The sequence below is a fragment of the Rhinopithecus bieti genome, unplaced genomic scaffold (genome assembly GCF_001698545.2).
Source record: "Rhinopithecus bieti isolate Rb0 unplaced genomic scaffold, ASM169854v2 scaffold_31940, whole genome shotgun sequence".
In the NCBI taxonomy this organism is placed as follows: domain Eukaryota; kingdom Metazoa; phylum Chordata; class Mammalia; order Primates; family Cercopithecidae; genus Rhinopithecus; species Rhinopithecus bieti.
In genome coordinates, this window is record NW_016813570.1 from 266,427 (window position 1) to 283,116 (window position 16,690).

Consider the following 16,690-nt stretch of genomic DNA (forward strand, 5'->3'; position numbering starts at 1 on the left):
AAAAAAAAAAAAAAGGCCAGGCGCTGTAGTTCACGCCTGTAATCCCAGCACTTTGGGAGGCCTAGGCAGATGGATCACCTGAGGTCAGGAGTTCGAGACCAGTCTGGCCAACATGGTGAAACCCCGTGTCTACTAAAAATACAAAAAATAGCCGCGCATAGTGGCGTGCCTGTAATACCAGCTACTCGGGAGACTGAGGCACGAGAATCGCTTGAACCTGGGAGGCAAAGATTGCAGTAAGCTGAGATCACACCACTGCACTCCAGCCTGGGTGACAGAGAGAGACGCCATCTCAAAAAATAAAAATAAAATTTTTAAAAAGGGTGGAGGCTCAGAGCTCCACTGGTATAGGTGCTCCTGACAGTGGCTAGGCTAGCATGGGCCAGGACTGTGGCTTTCTTGGAATCTAGCTTGACCCACAGAAAGATGGTGGTTAAGACTTTAGCATACCAGCCATAGTGGCTTACCACACACCAGCCATGTGACCTTGGGGAAGGCATGTGCCTCAGTTTCTCCTTCCATAAGATGGGGCTCTAATGCTTCCCTTGCAGGATTGTTCTGAGGATGGTGTAGGACAAGGCAGTCTGTTATCCTTTAAACAGAATATCCAGAGAAGTGACTAATATTCATTCCCTACAGGGACCCTACTCTGGTGATCCTTGGGCCACATCTGCCTATGAATGTGGCTTGTTTGGCCTGCAGACTGCTGGAAACATTTCAAAGCTCAGAGCTGCCAGGCAGGGCACAATCCTCCCACCTCCCCCATGACCCCTGCATACCACTGGTTTCCACCTAAGCCCACTCCTCTCTCTTACCTGCCTGACCCCTGCCTGCGCCTGCTTCCCTCTCTCAGTTCCCTCTCCACCAGACATCTTGGTGGGGACAGGGCAGCTGATGGCTGGGGGTCAGATGGGCTCTGGACCGGGGAAGGAAGATGGGTGGCCATGTCATAGAAGTCAGGCACCCTATTAGGAAAGCTAGGATGCCCACCTTGTGACTGTGCTGGACTAGATGGTTTCCCCATCACCCACCACCTCTTTAAAGGAAGGCGTTTCTGTCTCACCAGATGTCCCTATGGCAGTAATTTTGCACAGCCAGTCATTGAAAACTGCCCATGCTGTCTGTCCCAAATAGCTGTTTCCCAATGAATTCACAGCATGCACTTGCTCTGTGCCTCTGCTAAACAGAGAATCCATCCATATAAACATGTAAAAGAGTGCTTTGAGAATCGACTTTTCTGACAGTTGGCAAAGAGTAGCCTGTCATCCGCAATTGGATGATTGAAGCCGAGTTCCTGTGGCGTAACACAGGCTGGACGGTTCTCCTTCTAAATTGCTGCAGAAACCTCTGTAACTTAGTGATCCTGAAATTTGTTAGCTCCTACTCACCTAGCATTCGGGAAGGCTAAGCAGGAGGTTAGTATAGGTGAACATCTCCGGGGTCTCGGATGCCATCTCCCAAGAGCAGATCAGAAGCCAAGGCAACGTGGGAAATAAATGATCTGGAGGTGAAACCCACAGACCGCCGCTTTTCTGATCAGGTTGGTTCTTAGAGCACTATTGCGAGAGCAGTGCTGTCCAGGAGAGAATGCTGTGTTTATTCATTTGCTATTCCAAAGTAAATTATTTATTTATTTTTATTTATTTAGAGACGGACCTTCACTGTCGTCACCCAGGCTGGAGTGCAATGGCACGATCTCAGCTCACTGCAACTTCCGCCTCCCAGGTTCAAGCAATTCTCCTGCCTCAGCCTCCCGAGTAGCTGGGATTACAGGTTCACACCATCACGCCAGGCTAATTTTTGTATTTTTAGTAGAGATGGGGTTTCACCATGTTGGCCAGACCGGTCTTGAACTCCTGACCTCAGGTGATCCATCCACCTCGGCCTCCCAAAGTATTGAGATGACAGACGTGAGCTACCGCACCCGGCCCAAAAATAATTGTTGGGTGGCTACAGTGTGCCCTTGGACAAGACGGGCAGGGCCTCGGCTGTCTTGGAGCCTAACTTTGAGTGGGAAAAACAATAAATAAGTTAAAAGCTGATAAGCAAGACCATTCAGAGACTAAAAGGAAATCAAACAGGGCAATAAGATAGAGAGGGGACTGATGAGATGGGGCTGCTCTGGAGGGATGGCCACAGAAGGCCCTGAACAGAAGAAGGAGGAAGGCTGTGGGAGTCTGGGGCAGAGCATGCCAGGCAAGTGCGCAGGCTCTAAGGCAGGAACAGGCTGAGCCACGCCAAGGAACCAAGGCAGGTGCCGGGAGCCGGAGTCAGAGAGGTCAGTGGGCACCCCTGAAGGGGGATAGGATTTATTGTCAGTGCCATAGGAAGTCACTGGGCAGTTTTAAGCAGGAGGCTCCCAGGATCTGATTTCAGTTGTTAAAGAAAGACTCACTGCTGTGTGGAAAATGAAGTGAGCGCAGCGTTTGGGGGAGACAGCCCCGAGTGGAGGCAGAGAGACCAATTGGAGGCGACGGTGGTGTCTCTCGGGGAGACCCTGGTGGCCCAGGCAGCAGCACACTCGGGCGAGGGGGTCAGCTCCAGGGTGTGTTCTGGAGAAAGAGCCGAGGGACGTGCCGACACACTGGATGTGAGTGAGAAAGTAAGAGGGGACGAGGGGATGAGGGGACGGTGAGCTTTTTAGCAACTGCTCGAATGATGGACTCGTTTTTAAGATAGTTGAAGACTAGGTTTGGAGAAGGTGATTTCAGAATTCTGTTCAGGCACACCAGGCACAGTGATTCACACCTGTAATCCCAGCGCTTTGGGAGGCCAAGGCAGGAGGATCCCTTGAGCCCAGGAGCTCAAGACCAGCCTGGGCAACAAAGTGAGACCCCGTCTCTACAAAAAAATAATTTCTTTTAATTAGCTGGCCATAGTGACGTGCACCTGTAGTCCCAGCTATCCAGGAGGCTGACACGGGAGGGTCACTTGAGCCCAGAAATTCAGGTTGCAGTGAACCCTGATCAAGCCACTGAACACCAGCCTGGGCAACAGAACAAGACCCTGTCTCTTAAAAAAAAAAGAGACCATTCTGTTTGGGCATTTTAATACTGGAATACCTGTTAGATATCCAGGAAGAGAGGCCAAGCAGTCACTTGGGTCTTGGTGGAAAGGTCAGGGTTGGAGATGAAAATAACTGGGAGCCTGGGACCTGAATGAGACCACCTGGAGAGCGAGGGAAGAGCACTCAGGAGGCTTTGGACTGAGCCCCGGACAGCCCAGTCCTTCAAGGTGCAGCCGAAGAAGAGGAAGTAGCCCAGGAGTCGGGCAGACTCAGCCAGCGAGGCAGGAAGAAAACCGGGTGGGTGCAGAGCCATACAAGCCCCAGGGAGGAAAGTCATCGCAAAGGAGAAGAAGCTGCTGAGTACTGCCGAGCCACCACACCCACCCACTCCCCACCCCCTAGAACTGAGAAATTCCCATTGCCTATGGCAGTCGGCTGGACCCTGTAATTTAGGAACCAGACACTTCTGAGAGTCATTAGTAATGGCACCAGGACAACAGGTATAAATCAGAATTGTCCCGGACAGACAAGGATGGACCGTCACCCTAGTTATTGGTGCCCGGGTCAGGTAGGTTCCACGTGCAGGTGGAGGTAGAAGCCCAACGGGAGGAGGAACAAGCAGTAGTGGGAGGAGGAGCCACAGGGACAGTGGCACTCAGAGATTCACTTATAGGGTGACGGACAGATCATGGGGGACCCCTGCAATGGAATATTCCTTAGCAGTAGAAAGGAAAGAAACTATCAGTTGCCATAACACAGGCGAATCTCAGAGCAGTTACGATGACTGAAAGAGCCGGGCAAAAAAGACTACATGCAACATGATTCCTTTCTGTAAACATTCCAGAAAGGACGATCAGTGTATAGGGAGAGACCACAGCTGGGTGGTTGCCTGGGGCTGGGGAAGGAGAAAGGGGAGACAGGGGTTACCAAGGGGCACGAGGAAACCTTAGGGGTGATAGGTACGTTTGTTCTCTTGAGTGTGATGGTTTCATTGGCGTAGACACATGTTAAAACTTATCAAGCTGTATCCGTTAAATATGCACAATTTATTGTATGGGATGTGTATTCTATTCCTTGATAAAGCTGGGAAAAGAGTTTTGCTGTAAAGAGGATGAGACAAGTGGAACAATAGCAGGATGTGTGATTTTATCTTAAGCATAGAAGGAATAGAGCTGAACCTGTGTGACATGGGGGCATTTAGGCTGGCAGAGAGAGAGGAGAGCGAGGTGGGGACCCTTTGTGAAGGTTACTGCATGTTACGTGGAGGGCTTTGGAATTTATCCCATCATCAGCATGGTTCTGCACCCCGTCATGTGAAGAAATCACCTGGAGAACTTGTTTTGAATCCAGAAGTTACCTACAGGCTGCCCTTGAGGCAGTGATCGTCACACGGCATCCTCCTGGCTCCCTTCCGACTGCAGCTGCTGTGGACATGGGACAGTCACCGCATGGGGACAGCGCCCTGCCTCAGGTGCTCGTGGGGTGCTCTGCCGTGGGAGCACACTCAGCTCGTGCATGTGTGGGTGCATCAGTGCCCCGAGGGCAGCCTTGAACTAGCAGTGGATAAATGTCCCAGTCTTGGAGAGACATTTGCAACATGCATTTAAGCAGAAGACTCCCATGATCTGATTTCAGTTAAAAAAAAAAAAAAAAAAAACAAAAAGACTCCCTGCTGCATAGAAAATGAAGTGTGAGTGCAGGATTTGGAGGAGACACCGCAGAGTGGAAGCGGAGAGACCAATTAGGAGGTGGCAGTGGTGTCTCTGTCAGAGACCCTGGTGGCCTGGGCAAGGAAGGCAGCAGCACATTCCGGGCAGAGAGGTCAGACCCAGGAAGTGTTCTGGAGAGAGAGGCGAGGGACAGCTGGCAGACCGGATGGGCAAGTGAGAAAGAGAGGGATCAAGGGGGCCACGAGGTTTTTGGCAACTGCTTCAAGGATGGAGCCATTTTAAGATAGGTGAAGACTAGGGTTGGGGAAAGTGAGTTCTTGGAGTTCCACAGAGGGCCCCCATGGGAAGGAGCACCAGTTGGCCACAGCAGTGACCAGCTCAAAAAAAATTGGGTATTTCCTTTTTCCTACCCTATCTTACTTTCCCCATTTCCTCTTGGACTCACCTGCCAAATACTCGACTTGCACCCAAGTCCTTGTCTCAGCCTCTGCTTTTACGGTCTCCCAATTATGATGCCTGCCGAGGCCAGGAAGGCTGTGTTTTATAAGCACTTCAGGCTTTTTGACGCAGATGGTCTCAGGAACTGGACTTTAAAGAACACTGCTATAGGCTGTGAAAAAAACATGAAGGATTTCACACAGGGGAATGACTGGACAGATTTGCTCTGGTAGAAAATTAACTCGGGTGGCAATGTGAAGTCCAAGTTAAAGTAGCAAGAGACGGGAAGCAGGGGGACCAATTAGTAGGCTATTACAAATGTCCCAACAGGAGGTAATGATGACGAAGGCAGCGATTGAGGCCGTCTCTGTGAAAGTCCTTTGATTTATAGAGTATGTAACGGTTCACACGGAAATGAGACCAAGCCTAGTTTCACACCCCCAGCACTGTCGTTTTCAAAAGCTCGCATTTCTAGCATTTCACATTTTCTTTTCTTTTTTTGGTATCTTCGACTTCCAAAATTTCATACATCAGTCTGATGCTATGCATCTTCACTTTGTTAAATCTTGTGGTTTCAGGATCTTGACATTGGTGCCAAGAACGTGAAGCTTTACGTCAACAGAAACCTCATCTTCAATGGCAAGTTAGACAAAGGAGACAGGGAGGCCCCGGCTGACCACAGCATCCTGGTTGACCAGAAGAACGAGAAGAGTGAGCGACTGGAGAACACCGTGAACATTCACTCGGAAGAAAGCAGAGGCGCCCACGAGATGGCTGGCGCCAGCGGGGACAAGGAGCTTGGTCTCGGTTGCCCACAGCCAGCTGAAACATTAGTGGATGCAAAGCTATCTTCACAAGGAGATGTGTCTGGCGAAAGGAAGAATTCAACTAATTGCGGGAAAGACAGTTTGTCCCAGGTAGAGGAATATTTGAGACTGTCGGCAGCCCCCGCTTTGATAGGTGACATGCCCAGTGCTCCTGCCACCTCCCCACCTGTCAGGTGCCCTCCTGTCCACGAGGAGCCCTCTCTCATCCAACAACTGGAAAACCTCATGGGCAGAAAAATCTGTGAGCCACCTGGGAAAACCCCGTCCTGGTTACAACCTTCTCCCACCGGGAAGGACAGGAAGCAGGAAGGCAGGAAGTCAAAACCCCTCTGGCTTAGTCCCGAGAAGCCACTGGCCTGGAAGGGCAGGCTCCCGTCAGACGATGTCATCAGTGAGGGTCCCAGAGAGACTGAAGCTGGGGATAAAGGCCCCCGACGTGAGCCAGGACGGGGGACCAGCTGGAGTGACAACACCAAGGAGAGAACCCAGAGGGCAACCCCCAAAGTCCACAGTGATGACTCAGACATCTTTGACCAGCCCCCCAACAGAGAGCGCCCTGCTAGTGGGAGGAGGGGCTCAAGGAAGGATGCTGGCAGCAGTAGTCATGGGGACGACCAGTCAGCCAGCAGAGGTAAGTTCCAAAAAGCAGCCTAACTTGGGCACCATCATCCCAGCGCCTCTAATTGGCATGAAGCCAGTTACTCCCCGGACATCAGTTTCCTTATCCGCAAAACAAGGTGGTTGTTCTCAACTAAGGGTCACAAAATCACTGTTTCAGGGGCCAAAGAGGTACATAAATGAGTGAAATGGGCAAGACACATTTTGCATGGTAAGTTCATAGATGTGTTTGTCATTGCCACCAAAGTATGTCCCTTTGCCCGTTTTTCTTGCAACACATGACTTTTCCAAGCCATTTTGCAAAAGACTTTGTTCTCCTACCTTTCATAGAGACATTGGTCTCTAATCACTTCACTTTCTCCAGCTGTTAGAAAAATAGGTGGCTACAGTGGCCAGGCCTGAAATCCCAGCACTTTAGGAGGCTGAGGCGGGAAGAGCGCTTTGGCCCAGGAAGTCAAGGCTACAGTGAGCCATGATTGTGCCACTGCACTCCAGCCTAGGTGACACAGCGAGACTCTGTCTCAAGAAAAAAAAGAAAAAATAGTAACACAAGTGTGATGATGCATAGCAATTGACACTTGCCTGGGTGTTGGAAGTGGCACAGGGAATAGTGAGGAGTTCAGCAATTTAGAGACCATAAGCCCACCCACAGGGCGGCTGCCGCTCCACTCAGGTTTCTAGTCAGCCTTTAGGAATGCAAGGCCAGGCCGGGCGCAATGGCTCACACCTGTAATCCCAGCACTTTGGGAGGCCGAGACGGGCAGATAACTTGAGGCCAGGAGTTCGAGACCAGCCTAGCCAACATGGTAAAACCCTGACTCTACTAAAAATACAAAAATTAGCCAGGTATGGTGATGTGTGTCTGTAATCCCAGCTACTTAGCTACTTGGGAGGCTGAGGCAAGAGGATCACTTGAACCCAGGAGGTGGAGGCTACAGTGAGCTGAGATTGTGCCACTGCACTCCAGCCTGGGCAACAGAACAAAACTCCATCCACCCCAAAAAAATAATGAATGCAAGGCCACTGTACCAGACCTCCCTTTTACCTTTTTCAAGAGAAACCAGAAATGTTTCTTATTTTTTAACTTTGGCAACTGATTGAGATTATTTTAAACCACTGCATGTGTCAAAAAAAAAAAAAAAAAATCTGTTGGCAGGACTCGCCCTGAGAGCTTTGTGAACTTTGCAGTAGATGATTAGATGATCTTCAAGGGCATTCCCGATTATGAAAGGAGAGCCTACCAAGGCAGGGAGTCTCAATATTTGCACTCAGATTTGGCTCCTGGGAAGGAGTACGGATAGCAGCTAGGAGTCAAACCTTTGAATCCAAACTTGGCCGCTTACAGGCCTGAGACCTCTAGCCTGGGCCTCAGTGTTTTCATCTGTAAAATGGTAATGACTTCCCCACCCAGTGTGGCAAGGAAGGAATGAGATGATGGCTTCCAAATAGCAACACCGAACCTGTCACATGATGAGTGCTCAGCGAGTAGTAGCCATTATTTCAACACTAGCTTGGATAAGGTCCTTTTCCATCCACAGAGCACTCAGGACTGCCATGCCAGGGCTCACCCCTAGAGCCTCTGAATTTAACCCCACCCCATACCACGTGGAAGCAAAACCCTGGGGCCAGGCTGCCTGAGCATGTATGCTGGCTCCCTCACCTCCAACCCACACCTCGGGCAGGTTCTGAACCCTGCTGAGTCTCAGTTTCCTCATCTGTAAAATGACACTAATAATACATGGGGTGCTGGGAGGATCAAATGAGATCATACTTGTGGAGCATTTAACACAGTGCCTGGCACACAGGAGCTCCCAAGAGAGATTAGCTGTTCTGTCATCATCATCACCCTCTCTGTGATGCTGCCTCTGGGTGAAATATCTACGCAACGCCAAGGCATACATTTTGTTTTCCAGTTTTATTTTCTTATTTTCTTTTTTTAAATTTTTATTTTAAGTTCTGGGGTACATGTGCAGGATGTGCAGGTTTGTTGCATAGGTAAATGTGTGCCGTGGTGGTTTGCTGCACCTGTCAACCCATCACCTAGGTATTCAGGCCAGCATGCATTAGCTATTTTTCCTAATGCTCTCCCTCCCCCCACTGTACCCCCCAACAGGCCGCAGTGTGTGACATTCCCTTCCCCGTGTCCATGTGTTCTCATAGTTCAGCTCCCACTTACAAGTAAGAACATGTGGTGTTTGGTTTTCTGTTCCTGCATTAGTTTACTGAGGATAACGGCTTCTGGCTACATCCATATCCGTGCAAAGGACATGGTCTCATTCCTTTTTATGGCTGTATAGTATTCCATGGTGTGTATGTGCCACATTTTCTTTATCCAGTCTATCACTGATGGGCATTTGGGTTAATTCGATGTCTTAATGCATGCATTTTTTAATGATTCAAATCAGCATCTTCTCTATTAGGGAGTGTCTAGCAGATATACCCCTGACATGTCAGTTAGGGTACAGGAACAAGTTCCTCAGACTCCAAGTGTCATCCTGGGCAGAGCTGCCTCCTCTGATTCCCCAACCTTACAGATTTTTGCTGCTCACCCCTTCTGAGACTTAACACTGCGGCTCAGTCAGCTTCAGGAGGAGGGTAAGGTGGAATGAAAGAGTTGAGGAGCTCTCTGAGGGCAGGCGCCTGGCTCATGGCAGGTCCTCCACAGTGTGGGAGGGCCATTGTAAGAAAGAACTGCAGTGGCTGGGCGCGGTGGCTCACGCCTGTAATCCCAACACTTTGGGAGGCCGAGGCGGGCAGATGACAAGGTCAGGAGATCGAGACCACGGTGAAACCCCATCTCTACTAAAAATACAAAAAATTAGCCAGGCGCGGTTGCGGGCGCCTGTAGTCCCAGCTACTCGGGAGGCTGAGGCAGGAGAATGGCATGAACCCGGGAGACGGAGCTTGCAGTGAGCCGAGATCGCACCACTGCCCTCCAGCCAAGGGGACAGAGCGAGACTCCGTCTCAAAAAAAAAAAAAAGAAAGGACTGCAGTGACCGGGTGCACAGCATGCTTGCGGTAAGCCAGGCTCTGGTCCAGGCGTGTTACCTAAATAACCTCCTGACAGACTCATTTTACAGATAAAGAGAACGTGAGATGTAAGGAACATTTTTCAGGTCACATAGACAGTAAGCGTTAAAGCAGGACTCGAACCCATACAGATCAGCTCTACCATACATGTTTCCAAACACTACCCTATAGTAGTCACAGCCTATGGTCACAGCCATCATCACCCGACTGCCCCGGGAAGGCCAGGCATTCCAAGCTTTCCCAGCAAACAGTCATGCAAAGCCTCCGGGAGTTCCGAGGTAACGGTGTTACTCTAACTTGCCCAAGTTCAGGAGATTTTGTTTCACTTTAATTTCTTTCCAAGCATTTCAGTGCTTGGCTCAACGGCACATTAAGAACCAAGCCCCTGAGATTTCATGCTTGTTAAGCCAGTCGTGCTAAAAAGGAAAGTTGCTTAGAAATTTTAAATTATCCATTACCTAGCGCCAAATCCCATAGCCATGCCCTTCCAGAAAGGTACAGGCCAGCCCACCAAGAATGCTGGTGGAATGAATGACTGCCCAAGTTCTGTTCTGGGATTGGAATTTTGTTGCCAGTATAAGAGCCTGGGTACTGGGTGCACCCTCACATCTGTAAACGCAGCACTTTGGGAGGCCAAGGTGGGAAGATTTCTTGAGGCCAGGAGTTCAAGACCAGCCTCGGCAATATAATAAAACCCCATCTCTACAAAAGTTAAAAAAAAAAAAAGCTGGGTGTGGTTGTGTGTGTCTGTAGTCCCAGCTATTCGGGAGGCTGAGGCAGGAGGATCCCTTGAACCCAGGCACTGAAATGCCTGAAAAGAAATTAAAGTGAAACAAAGTCTGCAGTTCAAGTCTGGAGGTCAAGGCTCCAGTCAGCCATGATCACACCACAGCACTCCAGCCTGGGTGACAGAGCGAGACCCTGTCTCTGAAAAAAACGAAAATTGGGCTGGGCACAGTGGCTCTTGCCTGTAATCCCAGCACTTTGGGAGGCCGAGGCGGGAAGATCATCTGAGGTCAAGAATTCGAGACCAGCCTGATTAACATGGCAAAACACTGTCTCTACTAAAAATAGAAAAATTAGCCAGGTGTTTTGGCGCACACCTGTAATCCCAGCTATTCAGGAGGCTGAGGCAGAGAATCGCTTGAACTCGGGAGGTGGAGGTTGGAGTAAGCCGAGATCACACTACTGCACTTCAGCCTGGGCGACAGAATGAGACTCTGTCTCAAAAAATGAAATCATAAAATTAAATAAATTAATTAAAATTAAAGCAATATAATGTAGGGAACTTATGAAAATCAAGACAGAGCAGGATCCGGTCTCTTTAAAAAAAGAGAGCAAGAGAGAAAGCGCAAGCCTGAGATATCTTATGCCCAGCAGAGCATCTCATTGAATGCCTTCTGCATTTTGGAATTATTTTCATCAGGGGTCAGTTGTTTACAGGTGAAGGAGATCTCATCAGCCCAGTTTGAGCAGTAAAGAGGGTGTTATTCAGAGAATCCTTAATGATCACCTTGACCCCAAAGGTAGAGAGTGTAGCGACTCATCACAGGGGACTGGAAGTAAGAACCAGAAAGTTGGCAGGAACCAAGGACGCTTCTTTCTGTCTCTTCTGGGCCCTACCTCTTCTTCTCTGCGGGTCCACTTCCCCTCACTTTCCTCATGATATCAGCTTTCTCTGCTACTCACATGGCCTCACAGCTGTATGAGGAGAAATATAAGGAAATGGCCTCACAGTCCTAGAGTGACTATGTCCCGGCTCTTGTTCCTGCAACCAATTCCAAAGTCTCAGGGTAGAAGGTGATTGGTCTACTTGGATCAGGTGTCCACTCCTTGTCCAATCAGTGATGGCCGAAGGGTGATTCACTGGAATAAACATGTCTCTGTGATACCCCTCTAAGTACTTCATCATTTCCTGTTTTAGCAGGAATTACCACATACCTCATGGCAGTGCAGTTGATTTTGACAAACTTCAGTTCAGAGCTCCATAGTCCTATTCATCTCAATCTAGGAGTATGTAGGAAATTTTGATAGCACCGTCTTGTCATTGGGCACCCCTCCCAGATTGTGTTGACTGCAGGTTGAAGGAGTGGCTTTCTGATGTCTGTGCAGATTGTAGAAATGTTGGTGATGACAGGACAGAACACTGATCCCAACAGCTCCCCAATTCCCATGGAGTCTGCAGACATAGAGGTCCGTGGGCCCCCAGTCAGCTCTCATGTCGAAGAGGTCTAAGAGCAAGGCTCAACTCCTCTGCTTTTTTTTTTTTTTTTTTTTCGAGACAGAGTCTTGCTATGTCACCCAGACTGGAGTGCATTGGCACAATTTCAGTTCACTGCAACCTCCACCTCCTGGGTTCAGGTGATTCTCCTGCCTCAGCTTCCTGAGTAGCTGGGATTATAGGTGCATGTCACCCCACCCAGCTAATTTTTGTATTTGTAGTAGAGATGGGGTTTCCCTCTGTTGACCAGGCTGATCTTGAACTCCTGACCTCAGGTGATCCACCCACCTCAGCCTCCGAAAGTGCTGGGATTATAGGAGTGAGCCACCGTGCCCAGCCATCTACTCCTCTGCTTTTAAACCCAGAGTGTACAACTCAGGGAGAATAGGTTAGAAAGCAGATGCAGAATGAAAGCAAAGTCTCTGCCTGTCTCACGCACTCAGGCAGTGTCCCTGATATGTGGCGTTCGGTGCTGTCTCCTCAGTGCACTTGCAAACCAACCCAGGCCATTCATTTTAGTTGATGGAAATCAAATCACATAAATTGAAGTCATGAGAATCCATCTGGGTAGTTCCTTCTGCCACATGTTAAGCCTCATGCCTGAGGGGATAGGATGGAAGAAACCTCTGGTATCTTTTTAAATGGCAGATGAGAAGGAGGGGAGGGCGGAGGACGGGGCAGAGGAACTGACAGGTGGAGCAGGGAGTCCCTCAGCCTCTAGGCCTGATCCCGAGGGCTACCAGCGTCTAGCCCTTCACTGGCATTTCCACACACCAGGAGCTGTGCTGCACACTGGGACACATCCAGGAGCGAGGATAAGGTGGCAGAGAAGGCCTCTCCAAGGAGGCGGGTGACAAGTGAAGCCAGCTAGGTGGACCTCTGGAAGAAGAGCACTCCTGGCAGGGGCGCAGCAAGGGCAAAGGCGCTGAGGCCAGAAGAGGCAGCCTGGCCAGGGAGCAGGAGGGCCAGCGGGGCTGGAGCCGAAAGGTCATGGTGGGGAGGGCAGAGAGGAGGGGGCAGGAGTCAGCGTCGGCCATACTCAGGGCTGTGGGTGTGGTGAGAGTCAGGTTGTCTTGATTCTCAGTGCAGGAGAGACAATACCAGCTAGAGGGGTTGATGACAAACTACATTTTAGGCACATGGAGACTGAAGTGACAGAGTGGACATGTCTGAACCTTCCAAGAGGTCGTTGGGATTGAAGGATGGTGCCCAGGGAAGAGAAGGCAGAACTTGACCTGTAAAGTTAAGCAGGGCCTGCCTGGGAACTAGGAGCTAAATGAGGGCAAGGAAGATGGTGGTGTCAGGAGAGGAGCGGCCTGGGCCTTGGGACACCCCCAGACTGAGGGTGTGGGAGGGTGGGACTGGGTTGATGGAGAGAGTTGTCAGTGGGAGAGGCAGAGAACCAGGGAAGTATAGTGGCTCTTATATCAGTGGAGTGGGAGATATCAAATGGAAGAGGTTTGCCAGGGATGTCACACATAGACTGAAAACTGACAAAGACTGGGAGGTCATTGTTCACTTGAGGAAGACATTTCAGTGGCGGGTTAGGGAATTGTAGGAGTCGTACGCATGCAAAGGCCAGAAAGCCACCAGGAGTTTGACTTCAGGCACAGCTGGATCCAGGAGTTCAGAGGTTGTCATCAGGATCCTCCATCTCTTGACTTGTGTTCTCAGTGTTGGCTTCATTCTCAGGCAGGTTCTTCCCAGCGGGTAGCAAGATAGCCTTTGGCAATTCCACATCTACATGCTTCCAGCTTGAGCACCACCAGTTTAAAGAGTACCCCTCTTTGAGGCCGGCTTGGAAGGATGCTATCGGCATTGATCTAATTAGATGGCCTGAAGGTGGGGGGGGGTCTCCAAAGGATCCCCCAAATCCGAGTGGAAGGGGAAGTAGAGTTTGAGTGAGCAAAACAATCCCACTGGAAAGAGGCACCAGGCGGCAGGGGCTTGAGGGGTGGGGGGGTGGGACGGGTGGCAGAGCGCCTGAGCGAAACAGGGAGAAAACAGGGTCGTGGTCAGAGGGAGCCACAGGAGCAAGTCGTCTTCCTGTTTCGTCCTTTCTTCTCTTCCAGGTAGGAGAGATTTATGCATGTCTGCAGGCAAACAGGGGAAGGTGCCAGTGGGGAAGGAGTGATTGAAGATTCTGGAGAGAGGAGATAATTGATAGAGCCAAGCCCCCTAGGAGACAGGCAGGAAATGGCATGCAAGGCACAGTGCGATATGAAAGCAGGAAAAACAATGTCAGTGTCAGCAGTCGCTGTTTTTGCAGGATGACACCCTTAGATGGCGGTGAGCCATGGCGTGGCTGTGAGAACAGGCCACTGCGTGGTGTGCACGCCGCGGCTCTCATGTTCCATAAGGAGCGTCGGGCCTTCAGATCAGTCTGGGCCTGTGTTCTCCATGTGGTTGGGACACAGGCTTTAGCCATGTGTGCAAATAAATTCCTTACTTTATAATATACCTGGCTGATTGGCTTTTTAAAATAGCATTTTTGGCTGGGCGCGGTGGCTCACACCTGTAATCCCAGCACTGGGATTCGCCCAGCTGGGGCAGGCGAATCGCTTGAGCCCACAGTTCAAGACCAGCCTGGGCAACATGGCAAAACCCCGTCTCTACCAAAAATATATATATATATAAATTAGCCAAGCATGTTGGTGTACACCTATGGTCCCAGCAACTCAGGAGGCTGAGGTGGGAGGATCACCTGAGCCTGGGAGGTTAAGGCCATAGTGAGCCATGATCACGCCACTGCACTCCAGCCTGGGTGACAGATGGAGACCCTGTCTCAATAAATAAATAAATAGCATGTTTTTTCTTGATTATAAAGGTATTATAGGCCGGGCCCAGTGGTCATGCGTATAATCCCATGTACTCGGGGGGCCGAAGCGGGAGGATCACTTGAAGCCAGGAGGTCAAGGTTGCAGTGAGCTTTGATATCACACCATTGCACTCTAGCCTGGGCAGCAGAGCAAGACCCTGGCTCTAAAAAAAATTAAAAAGAAAGAAAATAAAAGTAATGCATGTAGGGGACTTTAAAAAAATCAAGCTACAAAGAAGAAAATAAAAGTCCTTCCTGCTCCCCACCCAGAAACCAGAAACAACACTGTTAACATGGGTACATGTCACCCGTACCAGGATATGCTGCATTTAAAACTGCATATCTGGCTTTTTCAATTTAACATTCTTTTACAAGCCTTCCACCTGCCATTCAATTGTCTTGGAAAACCGTTAGAGTCACATGACTGTGACAGCCTCCAGCACACACCCTCTTGTTGCTGACTCAGACGCCCCAGGCAGCAGCATTGCCCCTGGTCATGTGAATTTCTGCAGTGGGGAGCGACTCCTGGCAAAGTTTCTAACACAGCCAAGTAGTCTTCCCTTGGTTCGCACGATGATTGCATTCTTAGAAAATTCAGTCTATGAAAAATACTTCATGTTTTTGCAAAACAACAAGATTCTGGATTTGGGTGAACATAGACAATTTTTTTTACTGACCTGAATGACCCACAGGACAGTCAGAAGCTGTGTGGGACAGGAGACCAAGCTCTGTGCCAGGGCCCCCATGCAGTGCAGGATGGTAACATGCCTGGCCCCGGCCATCCAGTGCCAGGAGGCCTCTTGGCTAAGGAGACAGCCAGGAGCAACCCCGCTGGTTTCTAGAGGGCTCTCCTGGAGGTGACCCTGCCTCGCTGACAGCCACCACATGAGACAGTGTCTAATGGTCCCCACTTCCACGCGTGCCACTCACGGGGCTTCCCCCCTCTTTTGTCCTTTCTTCCAGAAGACACCTGGTCTTCCAGGACGCCATCACGGTCAAGGTGGCGCAGTGAGCAGGAGCACACACTTCATGAGTCATGGAGCTCCCTCAGTGCCTTCGACCGCTCCCACCGGGGACGCATCTCCAACACGGAGCTCCCGGGGGATATCCTGGATGAGCTCCTGCAGCAAAAGAGCAGCCGGCACAGCGACTTGCCCCCCTCCAAGAAGGGGGAGCAACCAGGGCCATCGAGAGGGCAGGATGCCTACTCTGGAGAGACAGACGCTGGGGGCGACTTTAAAATCCCCGTCTTGCCTTATGGACAGCACTTGGTCATTGACATCAAGTCTACCTGGGGGGACAGACACTATGTCGGCCTCAACGGAATAGAAATATTCAGTTCCAAGGGTGAACCGGTGCAGATTTCAAACATAAAAGCAGACCCTCCCGATATCAATATTTTACCAGCCTATGGGAAAGACCCCCGCGTGGTCACCAACCTCATCGACGGGGTGAACAGGACCCAGGACGACATGCACGTCTGGCTGGCCCCCTTCACATCAGGCAAATCCCACTCCATCACCATTGACTTCACGCACCCTTGCTACGTTGCCCTGATCAGAATTTGGAACTACAATAAATCTCGGATACATTCCTACCGAGGCGTGAAAGACATCACGATGCTGTTAGACACCCAGTGCATCTTTGAAGGAGAAATCGCCAAGGCCTCTGGAACCCTAGCGGGAGGTACGGCGTGTCTGTAAGAATGTTCTCAGAGGCCCTGTCTGCCACTTGCTGAGGGTCTATGGGAAAAAACAGAACAGCTGGCTAGCCAACAACAGATCAGTCCCCTTTCTTTCTTTCTTTCTTTCTTTCTTTCTTTCTTTCTTTCTTTCTTTCTTTCTTTCTTTCTCTTTCTTTCTTTCTTTCTTCCTTTCTTTCTTTCTCTTTCTTTCTTTTTCTTTTTCTTTCTCTTTCTTTCTTTCTCTTTCTTCCTTTCTTTCTTCCTTTCTTTCTGTCTTTCTTTCTCTCTCTCTCTCTTTTCTTTCTTTCTCTTTTCTTTTCTTTTCTTTCTTCTTTCTTTTTTTTTTTTTTTTTTTTTTTTATGGGGTCTCGCTCTA

At 49.9% G+C, this 16,690-nt stretch overlaps 1 protein-coding gene across 8 annotated transcripts in view; it reads left to right on the top strand.

The window, feature by feature from the left end:
- The window catches only part of KATNIP (katanin interacting protein), a 242,530-nt gene that overhangs the window by 192,381 nt on the left and 33,459 nt on the right, over window positions 1-16,690 (top strand). For all 8 annotated transcript variants that reach the window (XM_017848639.1, XM_017848640.1, XM_017848643.1 and 5 more), the window contains 2 exons: window positions 5,694-6,573; window positions 15,594-16,316. In XM_017848639.1, the coding sequence (XP_017704128.1) occupies window positions 5,694-6,573; window positions 15,594-16,316 (1,603 nt within the window). The remainder of the gene's footprint in view (window positions 1-5,693; window positions 6,574-15,593; window positions 16,317-16,690) is intronic.